Source organism: Haliaeetus leucocephalus, unplaced genomic scaffold (assembly GCF_000737465.1).
Source record: "Haliaeetus leucocephalus isolate CR32 unplaced genomic scaffold, Haliaeetus_leucocephalus-4.0 Scaffold417, whole genome shotgun sequence".
Classification (NCBI taxonomy): domain Eukaryota; kingdom Metazoa; phylum Chordata; class Aves; order Accipitriformes; family Accipitridae; genus Haliaeetus; species Haliaeetus leucocephalus.
Window position 1 is genome coordinate 6,417,425 of NW_010972853.1, and position 21,090 is coordinate 6,438,514.

At 35.8% G+C, this 21,090-nt stretch overlaps 1 protein-coding gene across 1 annotated transcript in view; it reads right to left on the bottom strand.

Annotated features, from left to right (window-relative positions):
- STXBP6 (syntaxin binding protein 6 (amisyn)) overlaps positions 1 to 21,090 on the bottom strand; it is a 92,990-nt gene that overhangs the window by 16,307 nt on the left and 55,593 nt on the right. Inside the window, exons 4-5 of the mRNA XM_010574234.1 lie at positions 13,082 to 13,212; positions 11,116 to 11,281 (exon numbers count right to left, since the gene is read on the bottom strand). Of these exons, the coding sequence (XP_010572536.1) occupies positions 11,116 to 11,281; positions 13,082 to 13,212 (297 nt within the window). The remainder of the gene's footprint in view (positions 1 to 11,115; positions 11,282 to 13,081; positions 13,213 to 21,090) is intronic.

Genomic DNA, 21,090 nt, shown 5'->3' on the forward strand with positions numbered 1-21,090 from the left:
TCATACCTTTGTGGAAATGTTCTAAATGAGACACTGATGGAATAAAGTTTCTTCACTTTTGCACCACTATTAACCAGGAACCATGTAGAACAATCACAGTGTCCAGGTGCTTAACAGCTAAGAAACTTAGAGCTGAAGTTCACAGTGAATGAAGAGGAGCCTGCTACGGTTCCTAAAGAGGGTTAAGAGAAGCCTGAAAGATACTACCAACCTTAATTTGGCAGGAGTGGAAGGATATGCTACTAAAAGCCTGTCCAGGTCAGAATAGCAATGATTTTGCTAACTGCAAGCTTAAGTCAACACTTGAGAGAACTTTACCTTCCATACTGTCCTGTCCAAATCCATAACTGGCTTTAAAGCATCATTTCAGCGCTAGCCCTTTAGAGATGGGAAGGAGGGGAAAAGGAAAGAGAAGAAAGAATATTGTTTATGTAAGTGTGCAAACTGAGGGTATGCACTGGCAAGCAGAAACAGCAACCAGCCAAGGTACTCATTTTATACTTTTGTCAAATGTAAATAAAAGCAAAGAGGGAAAGAAATCATTTGATGTTTTATCTTGTTAGTGATCTGGCAGTAGAGAGAGAACAGAAAATACTACATAGATCCATCAACTATATATTATTTTAATGAAGAAAAATTTCTAACAGAATGACGAGATGAGACAAATGTGTTTACAGAATTTGTTTGTAGCCTGATAGCAGCCCAGGATCTATCATGGTCAACCAGTGTAACTGGTCTTTCACTAGCTTGGATCAGCTTCTAACCTTCAATAATGGGAAAGTTAAGTGATTTTAGGGATTGTCATTTCAGATTTGATTCCACCCCTGGGAATCAAAACAGTGGCGTCCATACCAAGCCTCTTGTCCTCTCAAGATGTTCTACAGCTGCACAGATGTAATGCAATGCTTTAATGTCTACAGTGAGTGAAGGTGATGTAGATCCAATCTGTTTTGCATTTTATGAGTGCAGTTAATACTGTGAAGAGAAAGAAAGACAGAAAATCAATAAATTATATACTTAGAAAATTACTGTCATGCCACAGCAGGCAATCTGAAACAATCCTTTTGTAAGTAATTCTGAACAGCAAAAAACCCAACACTTTGGTCTAAGATATCATCAAGACTATATACAGTGTTCTATTTCTTAATGTTTTATATTAAACAATAATGCTAACCCATGAAAAGGAATCATAAAAATATCAAGTCATTGCAACTAAATTTTATGGGTTATTTTTCAAATGGCTTGAGTAGCCTGCAAGACATTTTCCTATTTATCTGCTACCTAGACTGATGGTCTAAAACTCCGTATTTTAAATTTACCTCTTCCAGGTTAGAAATCTAAACAGTTTAGAAACCTGGGTTAGGAGAAAGTTTTCGTATGTATGTTCATTTGGAGACCAGATGAAATATGCTATGACACCCAGAAACTAGCTTTTTCTTCTAAGCCAAAGAAGAACATGGACTGACGTTCTATTCAAATGTGGACACTGGATATATATAATTAAGCTAGGATGGAATAGCTGTTAAAATCAGTGGGTGGATAACAGAATTACAGAGAATTACAATAGGCTATTTTATCGAACAGCATTGCCAGCAGACTTTTTTTTTTAAAGTTATGTACACAGAATTGCAATAGAGGAGAGAGATGAAAACATGGAGGGAACATTGTTTAGCAATAAAATACTTAATAGTATTTCTTTGTTCTAGAATTAGTTTTGCTGAATACAAAATTAACTATGCATTAACATATACAGAAGCCATTTTAGTTGTTCTATTCCTTTATTCCTCTAACCTGCTTCCTGACTCGAAGTTCTACTCCAGGTGACCAGGAAAGGATTATGTTTTATTACCATGTGGAACAAAAGGGATCACCTCCCAACATCCCAGCTGCTGAATAACTCTCTTTATCCTCCTTCCCCTCAATTCCCAGAAAGTCTGGAGATAGAGAATGTAGTTTAACTGGTGTCATTTGCCTCATCTTCACATAGATTTAGCATGGACTTTTCCAACATTGAAATACTATATTTCAATTCGTTTTTTGGAAGCCCTGAACCTGGGAAGGTCAGCCATATTCAAAGGCAGTTTGAACTGTGAGAACGTAAGTCAGAGGGAGAACAATTCTGGTTTTTTTTCTGCTGCAGTGGCATATTCTGAGTTCTGTGTTTTCAAATACCAGATTTACAAGAAGGCAAAACCCCAATCAAAACCCCAATACCCCCCCCCCCCCAACACAAACAAATGAAAAAACAATGAAAAAATGCATCCCATATACTATAGTTATTACAAATTAAAATGCAGCTATCAAATTAACATTGCATCTGAACAATGAGAAAGAAAAATGAAATGTTAGTAAATAAGACTATCCAAACAAGGTCTTCTACTAATTCTTATGTCAATATGGGAACTGTGAAAAGTTAAGGAGATGCTAAAATCCTTCAGAAGTGAAATGACCTATGCTATCAAAGTAGAAAGAGCTATTGCTGTGAAACCACACAGTGGGGATATGTATACTGAACTGTTCCTATCCGTGTTAACAGAAGAAGTATAGAAGACTGAAAATGTCAACACTAATGAATTTCTGCTAGTCAGGAAGGACTACACTGTCCTAAATTTAGAATGATTTTTGGAATGGAAGCAATGCTGGACAGTAAGTACAAGATGATTTACACTTCCTATTTACTTCTTTCAAATGTATAGTAATGTCATTGCCTCATGACTTTGAAAGGGACCAATTATGAAAAATATGGCATATAGGCTTTTTACCCGGAAGACCAGGAAGTGATTCTTGAGACAGATCAAGTCCTATCCTTTCTGACTTGAAACTGGAAAGAATCAAAATTTTGGAAAGAATCAAAATTTAAAAAGATAACAGAAACGTACTCTGAAAAAAATATGTATCAATTCATTAAGCACCAGATGGTTCTAAGCAATGCATTCCAAATGAGGTAGTGGTTTACAAACAAGATGAGGTCAAATGGTTGGAGAACTGTCATCTTCAGAAAAAATGTTATTTAATGCTACATTTGAGGTTTCTTGTCTCAAGCAACCTAAGAATTTATGCCAAGTTCATTCTTAAGGACTTAAACTCACAGATATTAAGAACTGGATTTGGATTCAAGTGTGTCCCATAGAGGTATTTTCAGTAGTTTATTTCCAGTTATTACTATCGATGCACCACTTACATTCACCTTCCTGACTGAGAAAAATGGCTGCATTAAATGAAGTAACAGTGGGTTAAAGAACAAACATAAATACCGGGTTGCAGGAACAGAAAAGGAGGAATTTAGTTTCTAAAACAGCTGGGCATTCAGGTGGTGCAGTTTCCCCTTTTAAAGATTTGATATGGCCATCGCCAAAGGCTTTTTTTTTTTTTTTTTTTTTTTAAAGAGAAGCAATTCCATTTTCTATTTCTAATAGTTCTGATAGTTCTGAAGTCATTATGAACATGGACAACCTCCTGTCCATGTCAGAGTATGGCTAGATCAAAAGAAGTTTCATTAAGGATGAAGAAACTCTGGCTGGTCTCACGTCGTTACACACAAGGTGACCAGTATACAGCTTTCACTGATCAATTAATGCACAGCAGAATCAAAACAGAACTAGCACCCAGCTCATTTTAAGCAAGTACTGATGAATTCCAAAATACTATAAAATACATATACGAAACCAAACATATGTTTTATCTATACACAACTACATCTATATACATATAAATATACCGTGTAAATCAGACTTGTACCTTCAAAATCTATTAAAAACACCTACTGAAGCCATGTAAGGTGAAACAATAAAAGACATCTCAGTAAAACAAATCAGGGTCAAACTGGCAGTGAATAGCTTTGCCACTATTATCATAAATTACATTCATGATAAATTCCACCTCTGGGGTAAAGAAGCAGCTCAAGTAATCCTTGAGGTGGGTTTACAGGACTGACAAACTGAATATGTAATAACTCAGCTGTGCTAAGACCAATCAACCAGTAAAAAAAGAAAAACATTAACTTTTCTTCAGCTTACTTATCAGCAATTTTCTTTATGGAAGCACAGCAAATATCAGCTACCTGCAGCCAACATTTCAAAGATGTTGCAAACTTCTTAGCAATGTCATCATTAGTTTATGAGTCCAGGCGGTTGCATTTCATCTGAAATACAGCAACTTTCTTTATAGCTGGAGGATGTGATCACTAGTGTTCACTTTAATGCAACATGGGACCCACACAAGCTTTTTCTTCTCATAGGTAGCACTGTGACACTGTGCCTTCTCCTGGAATCAGATTCATGGCATGACTGAGGTGCAGAAACTTACTACTTTATCAACTTTATTTTACAGGCTGTTCACTTTCTTCCACAAAAGCACTTTTTCAAGCAGAACTCTAATGCACCAAAACCAGTGGTGCAGTAACTTGCAAGACACAATAAACAATACATTCAGTTTAAATGCAATTTCCTAGGAAAATATTTACCAAGGCACAGACACACAGTGAAACTACACACAAACATATGGCTCAAAGGTGCTGGAATGCACTACAGATATGACAGCAGTTCAGTACAACTGCATTATAAACAAATTGTATTTTATTTATAGAGGAGAGAAGTAAATAGGGCTGCCACAGTGGATCAGACTAGTGGTCTGTCTAGCTGTCTGCATTACCACCTTCTCAAAGGGATATAATACTGCAGTAGGCAAACTGGAGTAACTACACAACAGTCATCCCCTAAGCTTCAATAATTACTAGTTTGCTTGATGATCAGAAGAACATGAGAATAATAGTTTACTTCCAAATCTTTACATAGCTAATCTTTTAAATGTTTTTACACAGGCAGCACATTAAAGCAAGGATTTTCATAAGCTAAGTGTTTTTTTAATTTTCTTTCTACCTTTGAACTTTTTGTCTTGAACTGGTTTAGTGCTAATAAATGTTCCATTAAAAAAAGGGTAAGATATCTATAATTTTTCAAGTCAATTACATTCATACACTTTGGTTTCTTCTAGGGTTCAACATCACCATATAGTTTTGATGTCCCTGCTTTCCCACCTCCAAAATACAGTACTGAAGTTTAAAGTTTAGTGAAAATTACAGAAATTAGAAATCAGTAATTAAAGTCTAGAGAATATATAGCACAATGATTAAGAGCCAAACTGACAGGTCACAACTGTCCTGCAGAAAAACTTATCTTCTCTATTTCAAATGTACTTCTCCCATTGACATTTTAAAATACTGGCATCAATGCGAGGACAGGACGTTATTGTATATTGCCGATTGGCTATAAATTAAGGAAATATCTAATTAGGATCAATTTCATATTACCACAACCTTTACCCTCTTCCAAACTGAGAAATTTATTTAAACTTGAAAACTTTAAACTCTAACTTATTACATTTATAAAAATCAAAACTAACCTTAGCTAGTTATATTTTCAATACTAACTAATATTTATACTTAATGACAGTCTAACCAACCAGGAACTTTGAGAATCAGTAATTAGCACTAAAGCACAGAACTCCATTCTGGCTGTGTAAACACCAAAATCTGATAATTTGACACAAAAAATTTTCCCATTTCTATGAAAAACAGTAATATTCTGCGTCTTGAAGATAACACCTCACTTAGACCTTCATTCTTCAGAAAAAGGAAGAAAATATATTGCTTAATGGTTTCTTTGTATCTCATCTCAGAGTTGTACAGATCAAAAAGGAACCAACCTTTACACTGACAAATGTCCCTTCTCATTTTATGTACCCCTACAGATTTTACAAGGATATAATGTACTTTTTTGCCCAAGATTCCCATTTTAGAAAGTTAATTTAGAGCTCTGATTATATGCAATATTTCTATGGAACAATCACTCAACTATTCTTATCCATTCTGATCTCAACACATGGCTTTTATGCTTAAGACAACTGAAATCCATCCAGTTAAATAAAAAAAAATGGTAAAGCAGAATTAATCTGGACATGAACATGCAGAGCATAAAATCAAGGACCTGAAAAGGTCTTTGGTAGCAGAAAGTTTATTTCTAATATTTCAATCTCTAGACTGACACTGGCCTTTATTTTCCTCAAAGAAAGCAACTGAGTATTTGGTATACATTGGCAAGAAATATCTTAATCAAATACAACAAATGTTGTTTCTGTACAGAAACATTGCTAAGATTCATCCAATTGGTAATTTCAAAACAGCAAAACACAGCCAAAATCACATGATAGATACTTCGTCCTTTTTTTTGTTTGTTCAACTTAATTTGCATCAGAATTAATGTACAAGTGAAAGTCTGTAAGAATAATATCTTCAGTTACACACTTTCTTCAATGGCAAATCAGGTAAGAATTGAAACCAACAACTACCAGTTATCTGACAGAAGGGAGGGCAACAATTGTCCTTCTTCCCATCCTAATCCTCAATAGAAAGTTTTCATTCCTCCCCTTTAGTCAGTCATTAATCTTGCACAGTATGGTAAACACCACTTTATGCTTCCCAGGGCTTAAATGTGGTAAGCTAAGTCAAGTCAATAGCGTATGCAAAAAGAAGTACTCGTTACCATTCTCACACTGGCAATATATTCTTGGAGAAGGAAAAGAATGATCCATTAATAACTCCTGCTAGCTGTCCTAGAGAAAAGGTTACAGAGGCAAAGATGTCATTACTTTGGGCTTCTAAGAATATTTTAATTAATTCAGCAGAATGACTGTTAAAACCAACGCATATAGGTAGGACAAAGCTTGAAACAAAACCCAAACAAAACCACAAGATCATCATCTTCCTTCAACCTGAGGTCTTGCTCCTTACCAAGGATTATGCATTTCTAATACATATCTAAAGGTGGCAGCAACTGTTTACTCTTACAGGCCCAGAAATCGTTTGAAGAGGGTCAAATGCTGTATCACAGGGTTCTATCCAGAAAGAAATCAAACTTATCCCTCAGTGTCAGCCTAATGTTGTCAAGAATTAAGCTGTTCTAACACACACAACCTGTAGATGCCAAAATTTCTGTACACCACTCATCTCCAACTTTGTTTTTTACATTACTGAGATAAAAGCAATACAATCTGCTCAACTTGGCCACTGAATAACAATTAACACAAAGATACTCCAAATCAGACATATTCCAGTATCAGAACCTGTATGTTAGAAAGATACAAAAGTGAAAAATATTTCCTACCTCAATCAAGAAACCCTGTACCCCCAAATACCTGCCTTTCCTTTCCTCTCCAAAATAACATCCAGAACACACGTAAGCTATGGAGAGGGCGCTTCTAAATTCTAAACAAAAGACAAACTTGAAATATTTAGTACAAGATACTAGTGGGAGGAATCTTGCTACAGTCTTCCTAAATTTGAATTTGTTCTTTGTTCTCAGAATTAGCACCCACACCTTTAATCAGTTCTCATTATATCTGTAATTACTAATGTCATTAGAAAACTGTCTAGCCTATTTAACTCTACAGACTATATCCTTACATGATACTCAAATGAAAATAAAGCAAAAAACAGTTCTGGAGAAGAAGAATCAGGGCCAGGACTGTGGCCCGTAGGAGGAAGTGTGTGTATGGGGAAGGAGGTAGAAGGAGGAAGGCAATGAAGAGGGTCTGCAGTTCCACAGGGACACCCATATTTACTTACAGCTAAGCTCCTAAGCACTTCCTGCAGAAACAAGAGCAGCATGAATTTCACTTTCTTCACTCCTATCCTTTAGGAAGAAATAAGGCTCAATAAGATAAGTAAGCTTGTAAACAAGCCCTTCAAGTTCTTTCATCTTCAGTTCCACTTGGGAGGAAGTGTTCTTTGGTGGCATTTTTTTTGTCTTGTTTTCAAAATATGCATTAGCTACAAGATACACATTACATATATGATGTGCATATCTGTATCATGACACACATAAGCACATGGGTGCATGCATATATATATTCTAATAATTTATTTAAAAAATACTTGTAGAGTATGAGAAGTTAAACTGACTAACCATCCAAAAAGAGTATTACTTTTCATAGCCCCCTGAAAGCTCAAAAGAATATCACTTAAAATATAAATGGTACCTTGGTAGAGAGGATGAAGTGACATGCTTTATCTGAAATCTGACTGAATGACTTGAATATACTGCTTTGGCTAATTAGCAAAATACCCCAAGAAAACAATAACAAAATAACCAGGGTGCAAATTCTGAACTGAATTTAATTAATTTCAAGCTGTATCCTCAAGTATATGTTCTTTGGTTTGCTTGGCTACAGTTGGACCTTACTTGCTCCAGTCAGGATGAATTTGAGATCGACAACACATTTCACTGCATTTTCCATAAAAAACTCTGGTACTGGAGGTTTCAGACTAAATGGGTTTTGATACACAGCTGGCCCATCCCTGGGCTTCAAACAAGGACCAGCAGAAGTGCAGGTATCTCCCTAGTGTCTGCACCTGCCAACTACCAACTTGCTTCTAAAGTCAAAGAATAGTGCTGCTTCCAGTCACTTAATTACTCCATTTGTCTCAAAGTAACAGACCAACTAACATAACCCAGTGACTGAACTAACTTCACAGTATTACATATTACCAGGGAGACCTGCCTTTAATTGGGAGATATTTCAAAGCTGCTATGACAGTTATTTATTTTTAATCAGTGGAGGAGGCATGGCTTTACTAGATAAATACAATTAAATATAAAGTAATGCAATAGCTTTTGAAGATGATGGAAAGATTTGTGAAATATATTCCCATCTATACGAGAACATTAGGAAAAATGCTAAACATGGCAGAAAAATAATTTTTCTACAACTAAAACAATTTAGTTTGAAAAGCTAATTTAATCTATTTTTTCATAATTAACTACCTATGTTTTCAGGAAATACCAGCATGGGTGCTAGGACAATGCTTTGGAACTGAGTACGAATTTACCTCTATGCATGTATAAAGCATGTAATTACAGTATAGATACAGTATTTCTGTAGAAAACTTAGCATTGCATTAAGAATACCAAACTGAATATTGAAAGGAACAGCAGACATTTAAACACACTATTGCACCTTACATATTACAACACAATTTCCAATAATATGACTGCACTGCCTTTTATAATTATTGATACCAGTTATTTGCTAAGGAGGACTCTTTTTTTTTTTTTTATTTTTTTGCTCAGTGAGGCTGACACACAGAAAGTCACTGGAATTTAGGGTCAACCAGTACTTGGTTTACAGTTATTACAGTTTCTATCGAATTTAAACTTATCCACAGGGAGTCTGTAACCCAGTGTGAGGAAAACGTTGACAGTGTGAAGAACAACAGAAGCACTGTATCCATGACGAGATTTATTACTCCCTGGCCCTCTACCACATCCATGTCTGTACTCTGTACCATATGTGTACACACACAGACTGCATCTGTGCAGTCAGAGTGACAGGCAAGGAATATGGAAACAGTCACCATCTGGTATTGGAGGATGGCTGAATAAGCCCATTTTAGTTACAAAGTTGCAACAGAGAGAATGCGGGTATGCTTCATGGGACATGGTAAGGTCTAATATGTGTTAAAAAAGTAGAAGTCGAGCAGAAGTTTATGAACCTCAGTGGCAATTTTTTTTTTTTCCACACTGTGATGACACTTGATTAGGATAAAGATTAATATTTGGGTCAGTTGAATCAGGAACTCAATTTTGGACAGGTCAAGCTTATGAGAATAAAATAATTTCAAAGGCTGAAATGTGTGGTGCTGTATTAATACTAACTTATTAGCAGGAAGGATGGACATGAGCATCATTAGCAAACAGATGACAAACAAAGGCTTGATAGGAGATTTCTTCCATATGAAATGGAAAAATTGTAGAGGATATCTTCTCCCATCAGTGCAGAAACTGCTCCTCCCTTCCCCCCACCACACCAAAAAGAAAACAAAGGAAATCCTATTAATGTGGAAGTGGAAAAAATGAGAGAGGAAGTTTACAAGAAATTTTGTGCCTTTTTTCTTAGTTTGAGAAGACACTAAAAGTATGATTGACAGAACAGTTCTGACTTATGACCACAAAGTTAGGTGTAACCTCAGTGTCAGTAGCTAAAATGTAAGCACCAAACTGGAGATGATTTCCCCCTTCCTCAAGTTTACCTTTAGTGTTTTAGAGGAAAGGGACACAAGACAATATAACAGCCAGAAAAAAGAACATATAAAGGTGGCTGCACAAAATATAGTTCTGATAATATTGTACAGGTACGTGTTATAGTTTTATGAGAGAGAAGAATTACCAGAAATAACTGAATAAGGCTCTCCATATTTATAACTGATGTCTACTAGGGGGAAGAAACAACAACTAAACCAAACCCCAAGTCAGCTTGCACTTCTCTTCTACAGTTTGGAGACTCACTGAGAAAAACAGGTTTTTTTATTCCAGCTATAGAAAGTGTAAGAGTTTTTAAAAGTGTTCTGTTTTAGAGCAGACAAAAAGGAGACTATTTTCAGAAATTTCAGTCTAAGGGAACAACTAAAAGTTTATTTTCCTGAAGAATACTTTCTGAAATACATGAAATCCCCCCCCCAAATAGTCTTTGTTGCTCGGGAAGTGCATAGAAAATACCAATTTCACATACTGACCAGACTTTTTCTACCTAACCAGACTTTATTTAATCTAATTCTGGAAATTCACCTTAAGATATGTGACTCATGAAACAACAAAACTCTAAACTAACCAATTTCTGTCAAGATAAAAGTAAATTCCAAAAAAACCATGGGAAGTTTAGTAATAACCACTTTTTCACAGACTTGTGAGGAAATGGCAATGCAGAACAGGCTTTTAGTGTAAGTATTTCAGGCCACTCAGAAATGTTTCTGGATGAACAAAAGTAGAGACAAATTGAAATCAAGGTTGCTAAAAAGAGGGATGAGAATGACTTCTCAAAAGGTGGGTAGGGGATGTTGCCTCTAGAACTGAAGACTAGGGAAACAAAGTTAGTGGAAGAGTGTGAAGTGGTGCTTGATGGAGAAATGCTGAAGCCTACAAGTTTACTACTGTGAAGTTAACATATTCAGACCCATGATTTCAAGATGTAATTAGGCTGCAAGCTCATTTGAACACAGAATAACTCATGTGCAAATCATTTCATGTCCAACTGCACGAAGTACTCCAGCTTCAATAAACTTACCTCCCATAATTTTAGACTGGCAGTTGATAAATTCTGGCTTCTTGTCTGTAAGGTATCGCTGACAAGTGTGATGTAGGACCTGAAAGAATGTGCATTTTTCTGAAGCTGTGCTTGCTACCCATTGGTCAAAAGCATTTTCAAATAGTAGATCAAATTCTGGGGAATCCTAGAAGAAAAAAAACACACTACTATTACTCCAGTTTTATAAATGATTTGGAGAAAGATATAGAGCTATTATTTTTGAAAAGGAATTATGCTGGAAAAAGCAGAATGGTCATGCAACTCAAGACTATCCTAGGATTATTTTTCCTTTGCATATTTTTGGATGCAAAAAAACAAAACAGGAAGGAAGTTTTTTTTTCTTCCAGGTATTTTTAATGCGGAATATTCAGCTATGACAAAAATACCTGAAAACAAAAATACTTTAGACCAAAAAAATGAAAAGTTAGAAACTCATAAGAAATCCTTATTATCTACAGATATATAGTTAGATGTGTCTTCTATATTATGCAAGGATTTGTGCCTCTCAGCACAAAATCTACTTTTACACTATATTATGGAAGATGTGGTTCTGCTCTCAATGCTCAGCCAAAGAAGGAAAACAAATAGCAAGTCCTAGTTCTTGTATTATCATGAAGTGTTGCATAGGTCTCAGAATAACACGAACAAGAGTACTCCTAGAACAAATGAAAGCCCAGCTCTAAATCAAGCACCAACTGCCAAAGTAAATTGATTTTATGCAAGAAGCATTGCTATATATTTAGCAATTTTTGCTAAATATCGTTTTTTAGTCTAATCTAGTAAATGCTTTCTTTGAATCAATGACACTAGGAAGTCACAGGAAGACAAGTTTGAAAGGAACACGTCTAAGCTTAAGAACTTGATAGGACTTTCAATCTAAGAGTATCCCAAGCATCTGTTGTTTACATAGCTGCATAGAAGATGCTGGAAAAGGGCCTAAAATTCCTATCCCTTACCTATTTGTCATTGCTCTCATTTTCATTGTCCATTTACCCAAAGAAAATGTAATTCCACTCCCTGCATTCCATAGGGCAGGGGCCATAGGGCTTCTTTTTTGTACAAAAGACTGTACTGGGTAGTAACAGAATTTGGTGCACCATTGTTAAGATGCTTAGGTGCCTGATCAGAGCACAGCTTTGAACCAACCAAGGGGGTCAGTCACAAACATATTTTCCTGTACAACAAACACAGTAAGTCACTTTGTGATCACATAGTATGAGCCACATTCCTAACTTCTAATTCTGCTGTTTTACTACTGAAGATTTGTATTCATAAGCTCATTACATATTAGTACGACTTTGTCTTGAGACAGCTCAAGGCAGGCTGTATATTCCACATTAAAGGAATAATTCCAAAACTATTTAGTGGGGGGTTGGTTTGTTTCTTTTATTTTTGTTGGCATTTTTTTTGTTTGTTTAAATCAACGTTCTTGTGCCATTGGCAACTAAACCACACCACCACACTTTGTAGAAAAAGATACGAAATGCAGAACGATCCGAGGAATGTCCTAGAAAAAAAAACGCAAAGTTCACAATATTTCACAAACTTGAACCTCAGTAACCTCTCCTTGTCCTTGCTTCTACTTACTGCTCTATCTTGCAACACAGCTGCATGCCAAAACGGACCCCAAGAGGCTTATAGCTGAAGACAAGGCAAACAAGGCTCTAATTTTTCTCTTTACAAAGAAGAGAGAGAGTAGGAAAAGTAGGGAAAGACAGGAAGAAAAAGCCCCATATGAGTTGTGGCTTCCTCCCATCTTTCCCATTAAAATTTATTTCACATATTCCATTGAGTTATTTCTTCTGAAATTGAGAGCTTTTGAGAATTTGCACTTAAACTTGTACCTTATCTTTCCAGATGCCTTTTGAATAGTGAAAGAATGTCTGATTCACAAATCAGTTACAAAAGAGCTCAATTTTCATTTTCTAGAACTGTTCAGACTCACCCGATTAGGGTCTATACCATTGACCTGGCGAAGCTGCTCGAGCATCCACTGCGTTCTCCTGACAAAAGATGTAGAGCCTTCAAATTGCTTCACCTTCGTAATAGAAGCTTGAGCTGGTTTCTTGTTCGTCACTGAACATATAAAATAAAAAACATATAACTGAAATGGGCTTAATGTTTCAGGAATGTGCTGTTTAGTTCACTGTATCAGTAGCTGGTTTGCTGGTGTATTTTCTATAATGTCCCACAAAGTTAACACACGTCACTGGTTCTGACAGTAGAACACATTCCCCTTCCTGGATATCATGCTGAAAAGCACATTTCTTATTGTCAGTATGATGGTGCGATGCCAAACAAGCATTATACTGCTCAAAATTGGATATATTTTAACCATTATCAGCTTAAATTGCCAACACCCTGTGAAAAACAGAACTAAAACGAAGGTCCTTCCATCTGCATTCTTACAATCAACTCAATGTTCTCTTCCCCCCCCGCTAATTAGCTGATGTTTGTCATACCCAACCTCTTATTCATTTCTTTCTCTTCTTGTCAGTTTAGACAAGAGAACACAAAGGGGGTGGTGGTGGTGGTGTAGGGAGACATCTCCATGTAAGTATAAGTCCATTTATGTACTTTTAAAAAAAATCCTGTTACATTAGACTGACTTTCATGTTGGTGATTGATTGAAAAAAAATATAGGTTTCTCCAGTCTTTTCACAACACGTCACATGTTGGTGGTGTTATACAAGCATGACCTACATCTATGACATTCAATTCCCAATTTCCAGTTTCTAGTCAACAGATGTAAGTATACGCACTTACTGCATTGAGAAAGTAAACCCACCAAATGAGACAATAGTCTGTGAAAAATATAGTTATAAGAATTAAGGAGCTTAAGATTGCTCAACTGCCCCAAAAACTATTAGGTACCACAAATAAAGACCATAAATAAGAACGATCTTACTTGTTATAAACAAAATACATGTTAAAAACCACAAAGTCATGCAAGACTGCCCTGCTTTTGAAAAAGAAAGCAATATAAACCCCTCCAATTAGTGTATCCTTTAACTCAGCATCAGGTTTTTAAACATTAAAGCTAACTTTTCAACAGCAGGAAAATTGGCTTCCTGTATTAGACTTTTTCTCTAAACAAACAAATTTTCTTTTCATCAGTGTATCTTTTAACCTCCTTGAAAGTTTTATAAGCAGTTTGAGGCACTTTCTATAATCATACTCTGTATTTTATTTACATGTTATTTATCTGTTCCTGTAAGTTAAATCACTTCCAAACACGTTTCAACTTTCAGTGAAGAAATAATTTGTAGAATCATTGTACCGCACAAACTGCTAAAGATGGTGTGTCATTTACCTTTGTCCTTAAACTCTTTATTTCCAAAAATTCTTTTATCCATATGGTCCTCCCAAAAGAGGGAAAGAGGGAAAAGTCACTTTTCTCTGATTTTTAGATGCTGGCAGTTAAAGAACGCTTTTAAAATAATCAAGACTTGAATAGTAATAGCACAATTATTTTTGTGCACCCCCTTTATCCAAATAATCAGAAAAACAGGCTTCCCACTCTGAAGATGCATGCTGCGTGCACTTCTCTGCTCAGGGGCACAGTTTACAGTAAGTAAACATTGATGTAATACCTCATCATTCTGTAAAGCTAAAAAGTTAATATTGTTTCTTAGGATGAAAATTTACCAATGTACAGATCACTGTCTTGATATTAAATGAACTTTGGAATAGATTAGCAAATGCAGATTAATATGAAAAATTCTTTTCAATATCTCAGATTTACACATTTTCAGTTCAGTGTATGTCTGTACATGTGAAAGTCCAAGCACCCTTATGAGAGCTTAATCTGATAAACAGAAAATTAATTTCCAAAGAAATTTTAGTAGGTAAAAAAATAAATAAATCAGATACTAACATTCCACATGGCAGACAACTGTTTTTAATAAGTTACTTTGGAATAGAAAGCATAGTTGGACTTAATGTAATAAACAGATTGCCAGAAGTCTCTTCATAGCAGTTGAAGCACTGAGAACCAAATTGGTGCAGTATGCAATTCAGAATTGCGCATCAAGTAGTACAGAACAGAGAAAACCAATGTAGTATCAGAAAGGTAGCAGCAAAATTAGATGAGAACAACTACTGAAATGCAAAGACTAGATACTACTAAGTGAGATTGGTATTTAAGATTCATTGATTGCTCAATGGCCTATGCACCCAAGCCCAACAATATTAATAAAGCAGAGGTGACAGGCATCCTATCTATACTTACGTAGTATGTACAGGTTCTGTTTTTACTGCAAGTTTACAGACCGAGTGGGAAAAATTCAAAAGTTATGGCAAACTCCATAGCATTCCACTATACCAAGTTTCATGTATTTTCTACAAAGCAGTAGTAATAGAAGGCTATCTAACAGTGGCTCAAGTTTTATGGTCTGTGGATTATTCCCTTTCCGTACAAAACCGTCAATAATCTACCACTAAATGAATATTAAAAAGAAAAAATTGTGCATGCTATACATAAGCCACATACAGAATTAACACTAGTAGCATTGCAAAACAAAGTGTTCAAAACTAGGAAGCACTAGACAAAACAATTATGTGATCAAATGCTATTTCTTCCCCCTCAGAATCTCATGAATAATCAACTACAAGATGTACTGCCCTAAACTTTAGCACAGGAGGCTTCTCGCTGCTGTGAAGGCTTCTACATGTCATACATTCCAGTGCTTTTGAAAACAGGGGTCATGACATATTTCAAGATGAAAATACAAAATTTTACAGATACAATAGTTAAACACTAAATGTCTAGCATCAACAGCTCCATAAATTGTTTCACTGATCTGTCATATCCAAAATCTAATTCTCCAAATTCTCTGTATAGCACTTTTAATAATAAATGAACAGCAGCTTTGTCTTCAGCTGGAGCTGTTAGTGCTCTGTACTTTGGCGAAAGAAGATTACATTAAGTGCCTAAACTTCAGCAACTCTTAAAAATGCCTATTAGCGATCAACCATAAAAACACCTTGATTAGATGACTTTCTATATCATCCACCACACAGTAACTCTGGGAGATGCCAAGAGGGCTCTTCTACGGAAGAGCTGATAAGGGTCTTGGGTATCTCAGTCATCTTAGGTAGAAATTCAGTCTCACGTTAGCTGACGTGATCTTGGAAAAATGGCAGTTCTCCCGTTAGGTCTCACACTCGTGACTATTGCACAAAGCCAAACAGATCTACTTGCACTTCACCTTTTGTGTCTTGGTATTTTAGGAAAAAGCTAGCATTTCTAGAACATTCAAAAAAACAGCCACCCATGAACCCACCAAACATGCTTTAAAACCTTCATTTAGTCCATGAGAGCTTGACAGTAGTATGGCAATCATTACAACTCTGTGAAACCCTTTGGCAGCTGGGAAAACCATCCTCACTAGCTGCTCATTATGTTGCTTTGCAAACTAGAGCACTTCTACACAAGCCACTGAGTGGGTGGTACCTTGCAAACATGTAAAATTCTTTTCTTAAACCTGAAAAAATTTGAAAGCAATTACATGCTCCTAGCCATATTCCCTCTCTGACAAGTCATTCAGATGTGATCATTAACATCTTCCACAATCATTATCTACCTTAATAAGAGACAATATTTAAGTTATGATTCAATTTTAGGTGGCGTTTTTTGTTTGCTTTGCTTTTTGGGGTGGGGGGGGGAGCGGAACATAGCTTAACATTATGCCTTCAAAATATGATGCTGTACTAGTGTGGGCAAAGTACATTTGTTTGGAACCCATCAATAGATGGTTGGTCCATACAGAATTTCTGTGTGTCATCAGATGCAAATAAATAAGCTTTTTAAATTTTTATTTATTTTTTTAAAGAAACCTACAGTTATTCTTAAAGTAAGAAAGAACGTGTGATAAGACAGCTACAGCAATTTATGACAGAAGACATTGTGAGGTTTGTTTTTGGGTTTTTTTGTTGTTTTTTTTTTAAACACTAGATTAACATACAACCAAAAGTCGCTGAGTCAGAAACAGCACTATTTCTTCTGGGACTGAAGACATTATTAACTATTTTGCATTGTAAATAAAAATAAGTTTGGTATCAAGTTTCAAAGAGGTTGTTAAAGCTTGAGAGGCACGCATTTAAGCAAAATACTCTGTTTTAAAAGCAGATCAGAGAATATGAGGCAGAAATAGTCAGATCAGAATTAGCTTTAGAGAATGCTGTGACAGTCAGAAGAGTCACTGTTCTCATCATTCGGAACACATGGAAACAAATGTATTTGAATTCCAGATCTCAGCTAGAATCCAGGACCACATGCATGTCTAGCATCTTAAGCAGCAAATCAATACAGCTCTTCACACAGAAAGCTAAGGGAGACTAAAGTCACAGTCCAAATTCATCTCATCTGCAGTCCAGAATACATTTTCTTTATTTCTTGAGTCTTGAATGGAAAAGATAAAATAATGAAAAATGGTTAATTCCTTAAATACTCACCCCAAAATACCTGCCCTTGAGAAATGGCCTGAAAGCTCTAAACCACCACACCATGAACTTTTATTTATTTTATCAGATTTGAAATACATATGTAAAAAGCAATGTCTGTCTTTGAAGTCTTGACTCTGAATATCTGTGTATGTTTTGGATGTTCTTTAAATTTGGATCTGTGTATTTAATAACTCAAACTCTAGGTAGTTAGTAATCTTATGACAAATGGCTTGATCGCCCCACAAAATTTCTAATCATGTTGCAGTGTATTTCTAAAGTGCTGAATGACTGAAATAACTACTGAAGGGAGAAATTAAGAAGTGCAAGGTCCTGAAGCAGGCAGTGACTGGTGCAACTGTTCACAATATAATAAGATTTTTTTTTATCTGGGCACTGCACAGATTAATAAATTAAGCAGCCTTAACTTTTATTGCTGTTGTGTCACTAGCTCTTGAGGAAAAAAAAAGTAAAAAATGAAGTAAGATCACTCAAAAAATTACTTTCATCTATGAAATGATTTCATTTGTGAAAGTGACAGACTAAGACTCACTCCTGAGTGGGCCTGCAGAAGTCTACTGAAGGCATTGGCTGTGTAGTACAATCCAAAACTATTCATCAATTTAATGTCAGATCAGCATAATCTATCTGTATGTCAAATCCTGTACAGTGGATACTCATCCCTCAACTCATAAATAACCAATGATGCAAAGTTTGTCAAATTGGCTACTATTAATTAATGATGAAAAAAATCTTTAGAATGCACTCCAGATGGTCTAAAGCCTTTTAAAAAAAGATCTTTTTGATATTAAGAGAAAGTTTAACTCAATACCATGACAGTTTGATGTGATTTCATGGTCACTGTATCTAGAATTTAATCATTCCTACCTTCCTGTAGAAATGTTGCCCTAAAGCAAACTCTTCTTTTCACAGTGAGACCAAGTCTAAAAACAGCCAGGAGTTTCCCAAACAGCTTTTGATTCAGTCAGAATAAAAAGAGCAAACTTAAAAGCAGCAGCACATTTTAATTAAAAATATTATTTAATATCCCATACAGATTTTCTTAGGAAATAGGTAAAATCATGTATTAGTATTTGTGGTAGAAATGCTTTTTTTTTTTCATGACAGTTCTTAAGGAAAAAAAGTAGGTTATGAACAGACTGTGACAGAGATAATTACTGCTCTATACTTTCCAGTTCTCCAGATTTACATTTTGAAAAGCTGTCTTCTCCCTCCAGACTTCTGTTTTTGCAATTACATCTAATTCTCATTCTGCAAGTCCCTTCACTCCCAGCCACCAAGGAAACAACTATTTCTTAAACTTGCAAAAAGCTTATTGACTAAAATTCTGACAGTCTTGTACACAATTCTAGTAAGCTATGGCTACCAGTCAGGCTGATGATTGCAGTTTCTGACCATCAAAAAACCAGTGAGTTTTTTGTTTCTTTGTCCAATTACTACTCAATTCTGGAACATGTTTTGAGTTTTTGTACGGAGAGGACAAAGCGCAAGTAACTTGTGGAAATGCCTCAGAAATTTGAGGAAACCCAAGACATTTCTTTCTTGCAAATGTCATAAAGTACAAAGGCTGAAAGAAAAGACAATACCAACAAGATATCTACAAGGTCTGACCCTGATTTTCTATTCTCACCTACATCATTCCAAAGCAAAAGTCAAGAAAAAAGATGATTTACCTCTATAACATGAGGAGCTCTTCCTTCTGTCACAAGAACAACCTTACAATTGTTTTCTTCTACATTTCAAAATCTTACTCTCTCTGTTCTCTTCCCAGAGGGAGGAAATGGGGACTAGGCAGGGGAAAGGACACTAAATAACACATTCCTCAACCCTTATGATAGTAGAAGCTTGTATTATTGCTGTTCTGCAATGCTCCAAGGTAGTTTGAGCTAATACTGTTCAGGCCACATGTTCCTATAAGCAAAGTATGGTCCTGGCAAGCAATTTCCAGAATTTCCCAAAGCAACTTTCCAAAAATCAGATAAATGAAGCTGAGGATTAAGAAAGGTGGAACAAATGGATACATTCTGACTTACTTAGGTATTAAAGAATACGGACCAGATACATGAAACTGTCTTAGTATACCATGGGGATTTCAGGAAAACTATTTCCAGTCTGCTTCACATGATGGCTGCAAGCTTTGTTGTCTATCAACTCCAGCTTTGAGTTTGAACACCAAAACTTGCAGTATTTCCTGTTTTCTCAGAGCAGTTTCAACTAAATGCTGATTTAATGTGGCATCTAAATTAATTCTAGAACTTCAAGCCTTCCCACTATAGTTGCCCAATTGCTACCTCCTGCAACCTTCATATCTGCCATGGTTCTTAAACCTCAGCTAACCTCAGGGATGCTCTGAGAAGACAGTGCTAAGAAGAACCCAGACTCTGCCACCTCCAGGATTAATTTTAGGTACAGGAAAAAAAAGGGTATTTTTTGCAGTAGAAGACAGCTAGCTTCACTGAAAATAAACAAAAGCAGCTAAAACTGGGGCAAGTTTAAATTCCCACTTGCATGTCAAGGCTTGCCAGGTGTCAAAATGTCTGATAAATTGAGGCTTGACTTCTCAGAATTGCATTTCCTACCTTTGCCCATATTTCCTCTGTCCTTCCTCTGACAATGCTGCCTTCTCACCATCTGGGATCTAAGGAGTTGAAAGCAGGGAGAAGCTGCACAGTTTCTACCTTCTCTACTTGCCAAATAGGACAAGGGGATGTCAGTGGCCCTAAAGGCACAGCAGTATAACCAAAAATTAATTCCTTCTGTTTCTTTAGGCACAGCATGTTTTGACATCAAATTGGAAAACAGAAAGAAAAGAGAAGCTTTCAGATACAACAGAGGCAAACTATTTATAAGTCTAAACACACACTGTTTATCCCAGAGCCCTTCCCAATAGTTCAAATAACAAACAATTTGCATCATCTGTCTGCTTAAATCAGCATCTACCGCATCACTGTTCGTAACAAGTTGTCAACCTCACTCTCACTGTTTTCAAGATAAAGATGTACAAGATATGTATCTCTTAATTAAGGTTTGTTCATACATTGTTCAAAATATAGTTTGAAGTAGTATTTGTTCTTTCTACATATAAGTTATTTTTATCTACTGAATAGTAAACCAAAACTCAAATAATAAAAAAAATCAGTTACCCTGGAAATTCAGATTAAGGTATGCGATATCTTCCCAAGTTGAAAGACTAGACAAAAGTTTTTTGGTGCCTACAAATAAAAAAAAAAAAAATAATTGCTTTGGGTTGCAATGAAAAAACTTTCTTTTTTCCACATGTTAACACACCATAAAGTGCTATAAGCCTGAAGTGAGAGCCTGTATGTTTTCCAAACATACCGAGTGCATTAGTAACAAACTGCTGCTTATAGGCAGAGTGCCTTGCCTTTCAGTTTTGCACCTAGTTTTCCATTATATTTACTTTTCACAGAACCATGTAAACACATGTCCTTAAAAATAGTTTTTATGCCTGTTAAAACACTTTAAGCC